Below are 17,707 nucleotides of genomic sequence, written 5' to 3' on the forward strand. Positions count from 1 at the left end.
TTACTGGCACAATCTGTCTGGTGTAACTATTTTAGAACTCTGGAGTCTATTCAAAAGTTTGCAGTTTTCAGGAGAGGAGGCCTAGACAGTAAATCACAATTGATTTCAATTTCAACTCCTGGTGTGGTAGTAGTTAGCCACCCATTGTCCCCTCCCAGCAGGCAGCCACACATGTATTCCTAGAGCAGTCTGATGCAGCTTGTGGGACTCCGTCCTCCAAGTATCAGATATCTGTGTTTTGATTCTTGATGGCTGCTTCTGATTATGATTATGGCTGTGCAGACACAAGCAGGCTGCCATTGCTGCAATCTCCAACAACAGAAATGGCTTCCAGGGGATTTAAAGATCCACAGCCTATTTTCTTTTCCCTTTTCTTCTTCCAGGAGCTGGGCATTTAAGAAGTATGACATCCATGCATAGGATGAATGTAAGTCTTTCTGTGTGAACATTGGTCTTCAACTCCTTCGGGTAAATAGCCAAAGGGGTGTACTGCTTGATTATAGAAATTACGTGTAGCTTTGCGAGAAACCACAATCTTCCCAAAGTAGCTATATCATACTGGGTGCTGTGGCTTTTTCATATACTGCCATACTGAATAGGAACAGAGTTTCTGTGTGCTACATGCTGGATAATTCTACCTATGTAACATCCTGGAAAAGCTGAAACTGTGGAGACCATAAAAACATCAGTGGTTGCCAGAGGCTAGGGACAGAGAGGGATGAACAGGCAAAACACAGACCACTTTTAGGGCAGTGAAACTACTCTGTATGATACTACAGTAGTCGATGTATACTTACATAATTTGCACAAATCCACAGACTGCACAATACCAAGAGTGAGCCGTAACATAAACTATAGACTCTGCAATAATGATGGGTCAATGTTGGTTCATCAATTTAACAGATGTACCACTCTGATTGAGGACACTAATAATGAGGACGCTATGCACACAGAGTAGGGGGCATACAGGAAATCTCTGTACTTTCTGCTCAACACAGCTATGAATATAACATGGCTCTTAAAGAAAACCACTCTACAGCTAATATGATATGCTAAGGTAAAAGACAAATTTTTTTCTTCTGAAGTAAACAACAAGGCAGGAGGCCTACTTTTGCCACTCCTATTCAAACAAAGTATTGAATGTTCAAGCCAGAGTAATAAAGCAAGAAGGAAAAACGCATTCAAATCGGAAAGAAGTACAATTATCTGTTTTCAGATGACATGATCTTATACAAAGAAAATTCTTAAGATGACACACACACACACACAAAACCTGTTAGAATAAATTCAGCAGAGTAGCAGCATACCAAATTAACATGCAAAAATCAGATGCATTTTTATATAATAATAAACAACCCAAAAAGGGAAATTAAGAAAACAATACTATTTATGATAGCATCAAAAAGGATAAAATACCTAGGAATTATCTTAACCAAGGAGGTGAAATACTTGTACATAGAAAGCTAAAAAATACTGCTGAAGAAAATCAAAGACCTAAATAAATAGAAAGATATCCCATATTTCTGGATTAGAAGACTTTATATTATTAAGGTTTCAATACCATACTACGCAATTCCTATCAAAATTGCAACAACTTTTTGCATGAATAAAAACTTCCATCCTAAAACTCAGGGACTCTCACAGGACCCTGAATAGCCAAATTAACCTTGAAATAGAAGAGCAATGTTGTAGGACTCAATTCCTGATTTCAAAATGTACTTTGTACAATGCTACAATTGGCAACCCACTCCAGTATTCTTGCCTGGAGAAGTCCATGGACAGAGGAGCCTAGTGAGCTACAGTCCATGGGGTTGCAAAGAGTCGGACACAACTGAGCACGCACACAACAATGGATGGTACTGGCATAAAGACAGACATATACCAATGGAATAGACTAGAGAGTTCAGAAATAAAACTTTGCATATATGGTCAAATGATTTTGACTCGTGTGCTAAAATCATTCAACAGGGAAAGGAGAGTCTTTTCAACAAATGGAGATGGGAAAGGAAAGCTGGAAATTCACTTGCCAAAGCATTAAGTTGGACCTTTATCTTTTATCATATACAAAAATTAACTCAAAATGGATCAAAGACTACACCAAAGACCTAAAACTATAAAACTCTTAAAGGGAAAGACAAGAGAAATTCATGACACTGAATTCAGCAATGATTTCTTGGATTCAACACCAAAAATACAGGCAACAATAAAAAAAAAGACAATAATGAACTGCATCAAAATTTAAAACTTTTATCTATCAAAGAATATCAACATAGTAAGAAGGCAACCAATAGGATGGAAAAAAATATTTGCAAATCACATTATCTAGTAAATGATTAACATCCATCATATACAGAACTCAAAAACAAAAAAAACCATCCAATTCATAAACTAGCAAAGGGATCAAACAGACACATCTCCAAAGAAGATATACAAATGGTGACTAAGCACATGAAAAGATGTTCAGCATCATTTATCATTAGAGAAATGCAAATCAAAACCACAATGGGATATCACTTGATACCCATTAAGACAGCTATTATCCAAAAAACCCCAAACAAACAAAAAACCCCAGAAAATATCAAGTGCTGGCAGTGAGGGTTTGGAGAAGTTGGAACTCTTGTGCATTGCTGGTAGGAATGTAAAATGATACAGCCACTGTAGAAAACAGTATGATAGCTCCTCAAAAAAAGCAAGCATAGAATGACCATTTGATCCAGCAATTCCACTTCTGAGTATATGCTTAAATTAAAAATAGAGACTTGAACAGATACTGGTACATCCATGTTCATATTAACATTATCTACAACAGTCAATAGGTAGAAGCAACCCAAGTGCCCATCGACAGATGAATAGATAAACAGAATGTGGTATATACATATATTAGAAGGACACATGCCACAACATGGGTGAAATGAAGTAAAATAAGTCACAAAAAGATAAATATTATATGTTTCCACTTATATAAAGTACCAGGAATGGTCAAAGACATAGAAACAGAAAATATAACAGTGGTTCAGGGGCTGGAAGTAGGGGGAATGGGAAGTTACTATTTAAATAGTGTAACATTTCAGTATGGAATGATAAAATAGTTTTAGAGATGGACAGTGGTGATAATTATACAAGAATGTGAATATACTTAATGCTACTGAACTGTACAGTTAAAAGAAGTTGAAATGATAAATTACCCTATATATATTATACCATAATAGAAAAAAAATACTCATCTCCCATCACTCTTCATCCTCAAACCCATGTTTTTCCCCCAAAAGTAACTACCCTCAAGTATTAGAACTCTTTTTCCCGGTATTTAAGTCAGCGTTTCTATATAAGATAAATAACAGTGCTTCTTGTAGATTTATCAATTACCTACATATTTTCTGCCTTGGTAGAGAAGGCTAACAAAACCAGTAGTATCCCCAACACACGCTTCACTTCTCTTTTGCTTATCTTATTATATGTTCTCCCAGATAATATTATTTCATTATCCACCTATAATGTTCTTCCCTGAAAGCCTTCCGTCCTACTGCTCTAATCAGAACTAGTTGCTCTTTAGCTTTGTGGCACCATTGTCACCCTGGGACTTGACTGTGGTTTCTGAGTTGGATTCTCTGTTGGATTCTCAATTCTCAGTTTGTTGAAGCCCTTTTCTTTCATGGTTTCTCCCCATTTTCCTAGGGCACATCTTATAGTAATCGCCTAAGAAATGTTACAAGGACAATTTTTTTTTCAGTCCGTTGAGTGTCTTTTTTTCCTACTCTCGCACTTGATTGATGGTTTGGCTGGATATAGAATTCCAGGTTGACTGCAGAATGTCTGAAGTGCTGTTCTTCAATCTTCTATCTTTAATTCTACTGCTGGAGAAGGCAACAGCAACCCACTCCAGTACTCTTGCCTGGAAAATCCCATGGACAGAGGAGCCTGGTAGGCTACAGTCCATGGGGTCCTGAAGAGTCGGACATGACTGAGCGACTTCACTTTCACTTTTCCCTTTCATGCACTGGAGAAGGAAATGGCAACCCACTCCAGTGTTCTTGCCTGGAGAGTCCCAGGGACGGGGGAGCCTAGTGGGCTACCGTCTATGGGGTCGCACAGAGTCGGGCACGACTGAAGCGACTTAGCAGCAACAGCAGCTGAGAAGTTAGATGCTACTGACATTCCTAAACCTTTCTAAATGACCCTGAAAGCTTTTGAGAAATTCTCATTCTTCTTCATATTTTTTTTTAACTTCTTAATAATTTGCCTGGTATTGGCCTGTTTTCTGGAGAAGGAAATGGCAACCCACTCCAGTACTCTTGCCTAGAAAATCCCATGGACGGAGGAGCGAGGTAGGCTGCAGTCCATGGGGTGGCTAAGAGTCAGACACGACTAAGCAACTTCACTTTCACTTTTCCCTTTCATGCACTGGAGAAGGAAATGGCAACCCACTCCAGTGTTCTTGCCTGGAGAATCCCAGGGACGGTGGAGCCTGGTGGGCTGCCGTCTATGGGGTCGCACAGAGTCGGACACGACTGAAGCGACTTAGCAGCAGCAGACATGTTTTCACTTACTGTGCTTGGCACTATGTAGGTCTTTTCAATACAGAGACTCAAATCCTTGAGAAATGTTCTAGTATGGTATCAGAAAAGACTTTCCTAGATGATTTCCCACACTGAGTGGAGACCAACACTGTGTTAGGCCAAACAAGGACATCAACAGGCTAAATGAGCTAGGAGTTTCCAGTTTTTGTCCTCTGATATACAAGATTTTATGGTAAGGAAATCAGCTTTGGAATCTGACAGACCTGGACTCAATCCTCAGACTGTTCTTACCAGCTGTGGCACTTGGGAAGTTAGCTTCTTTTAAACCATCTATGAAATGGAGATAGGTTTACTGTAGCAATTTAATAAGAGAACACATGCAATCTGCTTATACAACAGTAAACATATATATAAGTAAATGTAAATAAATGTCACCTATTATTAAAATATAAAAAATTGGACTGGTACAGATAATTTAATCATTGTCAAGTCCATCACAGCTCTGTGATTTGTAAAGAATAAAGACTAACAAAAGAAGTAGGAGGAGTCTCTGGGGACAGCGTTTTCTTCTGGGGTGATAAAATATTTTGGAACTTGACAGAGGTGGTGGTTACAAAACATTGTGAAGACACTAAACATCCCTGAACTGTATACTCTGAAGTGGGCTATTTCATGTTAGGTGATTTACATCTGAATAAAGAAAAAAAGGAAGCAAGAAACAGAGAGGCAATGAGGGAAGAAGTCAAAAGTTGTTGGAAAGGGAGAAGGGAATTGATATCCTCCTAAATTATTTTTGAAGCTTTCCTATAAATAATCTCTTTTCAATCTTTTTAAACTGAATAACCAATAATGGTAATGTTGAGATAACAAACATGTTCGTCCTATTTTATTGAAAATCAACATAAGGTTGACTGAGAGATCAGTATATGATTAAGAGAAGAATAATTGGAAAGTTTCTTCAGGAAGAAATTGTATAAGTCTGTCTTCCTTTTGACGGACTTTTGAATCTGCAATATGGCTGCTTATACATGGGTGAAAAAGCTGATCTTTCCAATAAAAGAGGAGGAAGTAATTTATTTCCTAATGACAGACAAGAGGAAAATATTGTTATATACAACTTTTTTCATTTCAACGTTTCCAAAATTGTGCTCCATGGAACACTGTTGAGAGAAATGTTATTTACTATACTACAAAGAAAAAGAAAGATATAAAGGGGAAAGGAAGGAGGGAAGAGAAAGGGAAAGAAATGAAAAAAAAAAGGAAAGGAACATATTCGAATTTCATTCTTGGGAGAATTACAATGCATAATAGCACATTAAAGGTTCTGCAGTAAGAAAGCCAGTTCACCTCTATTAAATTTACACTTCTATGATTTATTACATACAGAACAATTCTCAAACTATGTCTGCTAAACATATGAAGCATCATCAATTTGTTAAAGATTGCCTAGATTTATACAGGTAACATATAAATTATTAATAGATAACTTCAATATTAACCTGAGAAATAAGATTAATATACATATCAAAGAATAATAAATCACCCAAATAAAACATTGTTTCATATTACCAGCTGGTCAGAGCAAGAATTTTAGAGGCAAGAAAGAGAGAGAAGGCAGTATTAAGATGAAAAGAAGAAAAAACGATCTAGGAAGAGCTAGTTTTTCAATTTCCATTCCATGAAACGACCCTGTCTTGCCCTGTCAATACTAACTGCTTATTAAAGAAAACACCTGAAATAAAGATAGTAAAAAAATTTCAACTTGGTTCACTTTTCCTCCGCTCTTATTTTTTACATTAATTCCTGATCCCAGGAGGTAACCTTAAAAGAAGCTAAATACTTGAATACCTCAAGTATAAAATCTTACATTGCAGTAACAAATTATATCCATAAACAGTTAATACTTTAAGCATGAAGGTATCTGGAATATGAGTTTTACTCAAAGCAATGATGTACAGCAACAACAAAGTCTGAATTCTGCACAATATTTCTTGTTTGGGGGGAAAATCATAGGAATCATAGGAAACACAAGGGATTAAAGAAGAAAAGGTAATTTTAAATACTCTTTAGATATCCCAGTTTCTAAATCCCAAAGTTTACTGTTAACAGAAAAGATATAAGAAAATAAAGACATTTTTTCACTGAGGTGTTACCATCTTTGAACCAAAAAAAATCAGTACTGATTAGTACTATTGCCTCCAACATCATGAGAAATGCTGGACTGGATAAAGCACAAGCTGGAGTCAAGACTGCCGGGAGAGATATCAATAACCTCAGATGTGCAGATGATACCACCCTTATCGCAGAAAGCAAAGAAGAACTAAAGAGCCTCTTGATGAAAGTGAAAGAGGAGAGTGAAAAAGTTGGCTTAAAACTCAACTTTCAGAAAACTAAGATCATGGCATCTGGTCCCATCACTTTATGGCAAATAGATGGAGAAACGATGGAAACAGAGACATACTATTTTGGGGGGCTCCAAAATTGCTGCAGATGGTGACTATTGCCATGAAATTAAAAGACTCTTACTCCTTGGAAGAAAAGTTATGACCAACCTAGACAGCATATTAAAAAGCAGAGACATTACTTTGCCAACGAAGTTCCATCTAGTCAAAGCTGTGGTTTTTCCAGTAGTCATGTATGGATGTGAGAGTTGGACCATAAAGCAAGCTGAGCACCGAAGAACTGATGCTTTTGAACTGTGGTGTTGGAGAAGACTCTTGAGAGTCCCTTGACTGCAAGAAAATCCAACCAGTCAATTCTAAAGGAAATCAGTCCTGAAGATTCATTGGAAGGACTGATGCTGAAGCTGAGACTCCAATACTTTGGCCACCTGATGCAAAGAACTGACTCATTTGAAAAGACCCTGATGCTGGAAAGATTGAAGGTGGGAGGAGAAGGACGACAGAGGATAAGATGGTTGGATGGCATCACCAACTCAGTGGACATGAGTTTGAGTAAACTCCAGGAGTTAGCGATGGACAGAGAGGCCTGGCGTGCTGCAGTCCATGGGGTCACAAAGAGTGGGACACCACTGAGTGACTGAACTGAACTGAACTCCAACATCGTGCAAGCCATTCAAGGAAATCAATTATCTGGGTACTAGAGACAGTCATTTCCACAGAGAAGTTAATCCTAACACACAAACTACTTAACAATTATTCATATTCATTTTAGTTCATAGGAAAAGATACATCTTCCTTCATGGTCACTGTTCACCCTCTCTCATAAACTAAGGGGGAGGGGTAAACTGATAACAGCAAAGCATTACTGGCCATTTATCCACCGATCAAAAAAAAAAAAAAGAAAAAACAAAACAAGTACAGCATAGTTATTATCTTTGGTTGATGATTTTTCATTTTTATGTGCTATAACCATTATTCACTAGGGGGACAAGACCAGTTGGGGACAAGATCAGTTGGCTAAAGTAACCACTGGCTAAACCTTTTTTTAAGAGTGACATCTGAAAAAGTCAAAAGCTAGATAAAATAAACTAGATACATTAAAGGAGATAGAATAAACCTCAACCTCTGTTCCTGATCATGAGCCAAATGTATATGAATCTTAATTCAGAGGCATAAAGGCAGAGGTTTCTGAAGTCAGAAGATGACAGATCAAAATACTTCCCAGCAAGTATTTTCTTGATGGAGTTATTATAACTTAACATTGTATAGGAGGCAGTGACTAAAACCATCTCAAATGAAAAGAAATGCAAGAAGGTTGTCTGAGGAGGTTTTACAAATAGCTAAGGAAAGAGGAGAAGTGAAAAGCAAGGTAGAAAAGGAAAGTTATATCCAACTGAACACACAGTTTCATAGAATAGCAAAGAGAGATAAGGAGGCTTTCTTAAATGAACACTGCAAACAAGTAGAGAAAAACAACAGAATGGGAAAGACGAGATCTCTTCAAGAAAATGGAGAGATCAAGGGACCATTCCAAACAAAAATGGGAACAATAAAGGACAGAAATGGCAAGGACAACAGAAGCAGAAGAGATTAAGAAAAGGTGGAAAGAATACACTGAAGAACTATACCAAAAATGTCTTACTGATCTGGATAACCATATGGTATGGACACTCACCCAGAGCCAGATATCCTGGAATGTGAAGTTAAGTGGGCCTAGGAAGCATTACCACAAATTCCAGCAGAACTATTTCAAATCATAAAAGATGATGCTGTTAAAGTGCTGCACTAAATATGACAGCAAATTTGGAAAACTCAGCAGTGGCCACAGGACTGGAAAAGAACAGTTTTCATTCCAATTCCAATCAAAGGCAATGCCAAAGAATGTTCAAACCATCATACGACTGCGCTCATTTCACATGCTAGTGAGGTTATGCTCAAAATCATTCAAGCTAGGCTTCAGTGGTATGTGAGCCAAGAACTTCCAGATGTATAAGCTGGGTTTAGAAAAGGCAAGAGGAACCAGAGATCAAATTGCCAGCATTCTCTGGATCATAGTCTGGATCATAGAAAAAACAAGAGAATTCCAAAAAAACATATACTTCTGATTCATTGACTACATTAAAGCCTTTGTGTGGATCACAATAAACTGTGGAAAGTTCTTAAAGAGATGGGAATACCAGAACACCTTACCTGTCTCTTGAAAGGTTTACCTGTTTAGAACAGGTAAACCTGTTGTCAAGAAGCAACCATTAGAACCTTACATGGAACAATGGGCTGGTTCAAAATTGGGAAAGGAGTATGACAAGGCTGTATATTGTCAATTTAACTTATATGCAGAGTATATCATGCAAAACGCTGGACTGGATCAATCACAAACTAAAATCAAGATTGCGGGGAGAAATATTAACAACCTCAGATATGCAGATGGTACCATCCTAATGGATGAAAGCAAAGAGAAACTAAAGAGGCTCTTGATGAGAGTGAAAGAGAAGAGTGAAAGAAATGGCTTAAAACTCAACATTCAAAAAACTAAAAGATTGTTTGAAGATTTATAACTTCTCTATTAATTTTTTGTTTTAGAAATAATAAAGAAACTGGGGGGGGGAAACAACTAAGATCATGGCATCTAGTCCCATCACTTCACGGCAAATAGAAAGGGAAAACGTGGAAGCAGTGACAGATTTTACTTTCTTGGGCTCCAAAATCACTACAGATGGTGACTGCAGCCATGAAATTAAAAGATGCTTGCTCCTTGGAAGGAAAGCTATGAGAAATCTAGACAGTGTATTCAAAAGCAAAGACATCATTTTGCTGAGAAAGGTCTGTATAGTCAAAGCTATGGTTTTTTCCAGTAGTCATGTATGGATGTGAGAGTTGGACCAGAAAGAAGGTTGAGTGCCAAAGAACTGATGCTTTTGAATTGTGGTGCTGGAGAAGACTCTTGAGACTCCCTTGGACTTCAAGGAGATCAAACCAGTCAATCCTAAAGGAAATCAACCCTGAATATTCACTGGAAGTACTGATGCTGAAGCTGAAGCTCCAGTACTTGGCTACCTGATCAGAAGAGCCGGCTCACTGGAAAAGACCCTGTTACTGGGAAAGATTGAAGGCAGGAGGAGAAATGGGCAGAGGATGAGATGGTTAAATAGTATCACTGACTCAATGGACATGAATTTGAACAAACTCTGGGAGATGGTAAAGGACAGGGAAGCCTGGTATGTTGCAGTCCATGGGTCAAACATGTCATAGTGACAAAACAATACAACACCACCACCAAAGATCTGATAATCATATGTAAATCATACATATAGAACCAGAAACTGGACTTATCAGTAACCTGAAAGATGATCAATCAGCCTCAGTATTAATCCACAGTCAGAAGAGACAAATTCACATTCAGAAGAGAACAATGTAGAAATTAGCACATCAAATTAATTTACCACAAGGATATTCTTACAGTGACTGGAAAATGTATCCTCTACTCAAGAGTATTCATACTCTTTTTCTGTATGAGTATCAATCTGACTTGTTTGAATTAGTAGTTGGTTGAATACAGAATTACAGTACTGTTAAGTAGATCGACTTTAGAAATGTTTCTTCTAGGCCATAAAGAGGCCTGATAAACACTCCTTCACGGTAGCAGCAAACATGTTTCATGACAGCACTGCTCGTTTCCCAGACTCTCCATCTCTCGAGTCAAAATTTACTTCTCTTAATCTTTTTTCTATCAATCATTGTATTTCTGTAGATTGGTATTAACACTGACTAAGCCGTATCAAGCTGTTGCTCCCATTCTTCCATTGTGTCCTGCCCAACTATTAGAAGGCAAAATCATTTCTTAATCGCAAGCTCTTATGTCATTTCCCTGACAGCCTCATGTACCAACTACAAAGTAGTTTGGGAGTTTTTCTGTCAATACTGAAGTTTAATTCTGAACACAATATAAGCACTACAAAAACCCAACTGGGTACAACTCAGTACTGCAAAAATGTAAATAGACTTTGGTTCAAATCAAATTGTTAAAAATTAACCACTGAAAAACACAACTATGGTTGGCTCAGGTAAGAGTATATAGATAGTTTTAAATACCAAGACAACTATTTAAAAAGAATTCTATATCTGCATAATGCTTTACAAAGTGCTTTCCTGCCCATTACAACATTTACTTCTCATAACCACCATGTATTTAAACTGGAAGTCTCCGAAAAGGATACTTCTGAAAGAGAGTACAAGGAATGATAGAAAATTTAAACTTTTAAAAGCCAATTACACTTCCTACTGACATTCTACAGTTTATTTATACACTTACTTTTTGTTTTGAAATTAGAAAACATATTGACTATTTACAAAGCAGACACAAATTCCTTCTCTCATAAAATATATTATGTACTCTTAGGTCATAAACGTATTTAAGGTTATTTAGATGAGCCTTGAGAACTATTACTCAGATATGAATGATAATTCCTCTTAAAAATTATGCAAAACTGAAAAGCAGACACCTAGGCTTTGGTGTCTAACAAATTCCTTTCCAGATCCACTGTACTAACACTTCTCCAGGTCATTTGTACATTTATGTCCCATTATAAACTGTTCTATGTAAAATTACATCATTTATGTATACCTTAACATAAATAAATTTAAGTGAATAAATCCACTCAAGGATTTTAAGGCTAATACCCAACTGTGAAATAAAAGACAAAAATCATAGTGCAATGGAACCCAGATATTGAACTGGTGAGGGCCATTTTATGGAGTCCGTGAAATCATATCACATACACCTAATTATGTAAGAGGTCAGTTCTTATCTAATGAGTTTTATCCCACTGACGCCCGGTAGGTACATGAAGCAAAATAAACAAAGTAGTTATAGATCATCAACATAATAAAAATAAACATCAAAAAGTACATCTTTTTCTGTGGTTTAGAAATTTTCCTAAATGAAAATACAACATGAATATACATCAATATTGAAACAGAAGATTAAAAAGTTCTTACCTTACTACATCATCAATATTGTTCCTGTATACGCCTTCAAGTCTTTCTGCAGGAAACCCCATAGCAATAATGTTTGGATAAATATCTGAGTGCTTAAGTTAAGGAAATATGCAACAATGCAAACCACATGTACACATTTTATAACATTAGCTGATTGAAATATACAATGCAAACTACATGTAAATGTTTTAAAACATTAGCTGATTATAAAAAGCTTTCCCCACTACAAACCATGTTAATAATAAGGCTGTCAAATGTATTTATTTATAAGCTATCATGTGTAATTAAGAAATACAGGTAAATACACTGATCCCAAAAAATATCAATGGCAACCCACTCCAGTTTTCTGGCCTGGAAAATCCCATGGATGGAGGAGGCTGGCGGGCTATAGTCCATGGGATCCCAAAGAGTCGGACATGACCGAGCAACTAACACACAAACAATCATATGACACAGTGATTTTTAAATCCTTCTACTCAGTACATTTAGAATGCATCTAAGGTAAAAGGTAACTTTCTTATTTACAATACTAAAAATCCAGACAAAATCCAAAATCAAAATAAAAACAAAATAAGAAACAGCTGCACAATTTCTCATTTTTCAGAGAAAAGCAGATACAATTAAAGAGTTAGAAAATTAGATTTAAGAACAGATTATTCCCCTAATCAGACGCATAAATTGGACAACTCACCCTTTTCGACTTCAATTTCCTATTCTACATGGTGAGGAGGTTAAGAAAACCACAATGATCTATATTAACCCTTGGTATTTATGATGATAATACTGAACTGAGGTAGAAACTTAATCTTATATCCAAACAAGGTAATCAATACTTAGCGTGCCCATTCTATTAACTTATATACAACAGCTGCATAAAACAAACTTCCATACTCAAGAAAAATTTATATATAAAACTATAAAGCAGCACAGATTATTAACATATCTGAGTATTCTGTCCATCAGACTGGCTCTCATTTCTTGAGCTCCATCAATTCTCTCTAATCTCATGATTTTTCTGACAGATGTTTCAAACCAGCCAATCTTCATTGCTTTAAACCACTCAAGACTATCTCCAAAGCTCTATGCTCACCTAGTGGACCCATTTATCTTTCAAACACAATACAAAACTCATCAAATCCAGTGCTTTTTTAGAGATCTTTTTAATTTCTGCTGCATTCACATTAATGAGCTTATTTCAGTATTATTTTCAATCAAAAATAACTACTTAAATTACTAAAACCTTTCATTTTGATATTGTAATTTAAGAACAGATTACCTATTTACTATATGTTCGATATAATTATTAGTACTGCTTGGACAGATCTACAAAATATTTTAAGGAAAAAAATGTGCATAACAGAGTATATAGTATGCTACCTTTGTATAAAAGAAATACTTTATAAATTAATTTTTTACACATATATTTGCCTGAATTGGAATGCTCCAACACACATACAGATAACTGAGAGACTAATAAAAATGGTTGCTTCATAGAGAAGAGGAGGGGAAGGAGGTAAGCACACACTGAAACAAATCTGATTAAGTATCAGATTGGTAACCAGGAAAAAGGATTTATTTCAAGGGTTATCTAGACACTGTAATTTTACTGTACTTCTGGGCAGAAAGTTTTCTAAGAAAAAAGAGCTACAAAGAAATTTTAAACTTTTTCAGTAATTTCTAATGACATCAGTATTAATATCTTCAAACTTTTTCTTTATATTATAGGAAAAGTCAATGAAGTTATGTTAATGACTTGAAGGTTTGTGATTATTACTGTATGAGAAAAGAGATAACATTATAAAATCAAGTAATAACTGAAAATATTAATATGAACTCATGTTTGCAGACATTTATATTGTTTAGGTCTTTCCAAAGAAACAGCCTAAAAGTATGTCACCTAAGCAACAGTAAACACTTCTAGAACCCCGATTTCATCTTTGATATCATACTACACTAAAAGGTATCAACTCCTTGAAAAAACAGTTGATGTCAGATCTGGGGCAGGGGAGCTACAGGTAATACCATTCTGTGCCAGAAAGCAAGGAAAGCATACATACATTAGTGGCCTATATCAAAAAGACATAGGAGCTAGCATGAAGCATGGCTAAATTCATGACAAACTGAGCATCAGAGAAAAAATGTAAATGGTAGTAAATCAAAGAATCCTGAATAAAATGGAAATAAATGCCCGAGTCTATAAAGATACTCAATACAGAAAAAGTTATAACAAAAAATTATTTTCATTTTTAAGCTTTGATAAGTGTCTACTGGAATAGTTATTTTCTTTACTTTGAAATTGGTAAAGGAGGAGATAAAGGATTTATCCTACTCTTCCTGTAGGAACTCTATTTCAGGGCAACTCAATAGCTCCATTTCATAAAGCAAACACAACAGAAAACACCAGTTAATAAAAATAAAAATTTTAGAAAAATCAATTAGAATCAGAAAAATCAAACTTTGAAAGCCCTAATAAAATTACTGACTTAGGCAAGGAAGGTGAGTGGATAATAAGGAACTGAACTTTCTAACAGAGCCAAAGTAATACCACACAATATATCTTCTAATGTAAGAAAACACCACATATCTTCTAATGTAAGAAGACAAACATAATTGAATAATGCACAGAAAAGACTGTCATCACCCCATTTCAGTGGTCAATCTCAGCACTACCAAGCAAGTAGAGATAACATAACTTTTGATGTGATGCAATATGAAGGACACAGCATCATCTGTGAGAGCCAAATCAACTTCAATCTGAGAACCCACGAAGCACTTACATATAAATTTTAACTTACAGATATAAGATAGAACAAGCTAAATGACATTATGTGTATAAACTGGACAATTCAAACAATGACCCAGTATCTCTCAAATTATCTTTTTAAAAAAAATCAAGTATCATTTCAAAGCTGAAGAGGGGAGAAATGGGTAGCTGTCCTTGATTTAGAAAGATTTAGGGTTCTAAAAGTCAAGTTCACTGGTACAATCCTGTTCTGGTTACTGTCTCAGATCAATCAGCCACTAAGGACATTTTTGAACCAACTAGAGAAATTTTAAATATGATCTAAGTATTGGCTCAGATGAAAATTTACAGAAATGGAAAAGCAGACATTGAAAAAAAAAGGTTTCAAAGAGAAGGTACAATGTAATACTATTTCAATAAAAGTACTAAAGGTAACAATCTCTAGGTAGTAGGAATATATATTTTTTCTCATTTTTGCTTGTTTTTTATATGATCACCTATACTGTTTCTATAACAGGTTTAAAAAATTGTTTTGTTACGTATCCCCAAATCTATTTCCTAAATGTCTTAACAAAATATTGTCTTGCCCTGTATGACTTACAATCAGCTTTGTATGTAGTTTTTTTAAAAGTTCTTTAAAAAAATAATAATAATAAAATACATAGGCCAGGAATAATTTTTGTCACTTTAAGAATACATAAATTCACCATCAACCTCAAAGGATTCCTCTACTATAAAGACTCCAAAAGAAAATCATTAGGATCATCATTTTTAACATCACAATTATTAGCCATCATCTATTATTCTCACATAAGAAAGCAGCCCCACCTAAAAACATAATTCCTAATTACCAAAATGTTTTAGGTATCCACTAACCGCCCCCCCCCAAAAAAATGGAGAGACCAGAGGCTCAAATCAAGCCTGAAGCACTACAATTCCTGTATATGAGTAATCTTTACTTTTTATCTCTGTCTTATAGAATACAAACTTAAGAAAATGGAAATTAACAGAAAAAAAAAAATGAGGCAGCAATAGGGAACCCAAAGCAGTGGCAACTACCACAAATCTAGAATTTCTAACTAAATAAATATAAACACATTTTACTAAAAAATATAAACCGAAATTATGCCAAGGTTTTCTGAGCAATGCAACAGAAATCTTTTATGTAAAAAAAATTTATTACTACTAACAAACTTACCTGACCTAACCATTAATTTCAGTGGAAATGCTAGTAAGATTTCAGCCTTACAGGAAAGCATATAAGTGGGGGAAGGGATAAATTAGGAATTTGGGATTTATATATATACACTACTATATACAAAAGAGATAATCAACAAGGACCTACTGTACAGCACGGAATCATATTCAGTATCCTGAATAACGAATAATGGAAAAGAACCTGAAAAAGAATATATACATATGTACATACATACATAATTGAATTACTCTGCTGTACTCCTGAAACACTGTAAACCAACTGCACTTCAGTAAATTTTTTAAAAAGCACAGAAATATAAAGCCCCTTGAAATGCAGTAATTTTAACACAGACTAAACTTAGATTTATCCTTGTACTATGAATATCAACAAAGTAAATAAGGTTGCAAAAGGCTTGGTTAACTTACTTAAGAAAAATACTTGTCAGTAACTACACATGAATGGGGATACTCATCAGCTCCGTCCTTTACTCAATTATCCAAACACACACTGAACATTCACATACTGAACATTGTGCACAGGACACTGAGAACGTAAGTCTAAGTAGGCAAAGACTACCACACTCTAGGAGTTCCTATTCTATCAAGGAAGACAGACACACAAACCTACGACTCGCCAAAGGCCCCATTATATATACATAAGATCAAGATGTTTTAATAGCAAGAGAAAGAAGGATTAATTCTGCAGAAGTAGAGATAAAGTAGGTAACATGTTAGAAATCACAAAGTAGGTAGGTAATATATTAGAAATCCTTAAAAAATAAGCCATTCATCGGAAAAAAGAAACAAAAGCAATTACAACATTCTAAACAGAGGGTAGAACAGATACATGGAAATACTGGGTTGGTCAAAACGTTCATTCAGGTTTTTCCATACAAAAAAAAAAAACCTGAAAGAACGTTTTGGCCAACCCAACACATAAAATATTCAGAAAAAGCGAGCGGTCCAGTACAGCTCACACACAAAGCTTTATGCAGAAGGAGACAGGACTGACAAAGATTAGGTCTAGGTAAGGATGCTGTGACAGGAAGTTCAAGTCAATAAGACAGATAAGGAGTCAAAGGCCAGGATCAACATGGGAGTTTCTAGCAAAGCAACAACCCATGGTTCTGCAATCTCTTACTGAGCAACAATCCAATTCTTCCTTTAAACAGAATTGAGGAATTTAGCCTTCTTAAAGTTTCATTTTCCTCAGACTTACACCTTCCTTATTCATACAGTTTGAAATTTTACCCAACACTTTGGCATCCGTCATAAGTTAGAAAAACAGAGACCATGTCCCAGACAGTATGCCAAATACATTCTCATTTAATCCTAACAATCCTTTGAAGTAACATTACCACTTCACAGATGATGAAAGTGAAAGTCACTCAGTCATGTCTGATTCTTTGCGAACCCAAGAACTATACAGTCCATGGAATTCTCCAGGCCAGAATACCGCAGTGGGTAGCCTTTCCCTTCTCCAGGAAATCTTCCCAACCCAGGAATCGAACCCAGATTTCCCACATTGGAGGCCAATTCTTTACCAGCTGAGCCACAAGAGAAGCTCACAGATGATCAAACTGTGGACCAAAAAGAATGGTCCCAAAGCCATCAGTAGTTAAGTTACAATTCAAACCCATTATGTATGTAACTCCAAATGGAAGTAATTTACTAATCAAACATAAATAAAAAACTTCTAAAAGACAATAGAAAAATCTACTGGTATTTCCAAAACTGATGTCAGCAACTAATGAGTACTCAATTTTGAGGCAAACATTTCTCAGCCAAGAATTGTATCAATAAATAAAATCTTTCTTACATACAACTCTTTTGCTTCCCGTTAAAATTTTTAT

General features: G+C 35.7%; 1 protein-coding gene across 10 annotated transcripts in view; it reads right to left on the reverse strand.

The window, feature by feature from the left end:
• The window catches only part of PTEN (phosphatase and tensin homolog), a 94,981-nt gene that overhangs the window by 53,825 nt on the left and 23,449 nt on the right, over positions 1 to 17,707 (reverse strand). For 5 of the 10 annotated variants that reach the window (XM_081556726.1, XM_081556716.1, XM_081556747.1 and 2 more), the window contains exon 2: positions 11,915 to 11,999. In XM_081556726.1, the coding sequence (XP_081412852.1) occupies positions 11,915 to 11,999 (85 nt within the window). Of the gene's footprint in view, positions 1 to 4,780; positions 4,848 to 8,594; positions 9,157 to 9,973; positions 10,143 to 11,914; positions 12,000 to 17,707 lie in introns of those variants that run through there. The other 5 variants (XM_081556778.1, XM_081556768.1, XM_081556736.1 and 2 more) reach the window with 5 other exon arrangements.

The sequence above is a fragment of the Giraffa tippelskirchi genome, chromosome 2 (assembly GCF_054371585.1).
Source record: "Giraffa tippelskirchi isolate mGirTip1 chromosome 2, T2T-mGirTip1v1.2.pri, whole genome shotgun sequence".
NCBI lineage: Eukaryota > Metazoa > Chordata > Mammalia > Artiodactyla > Giraffidae > Giraffa > Giraffa tippelskirchi.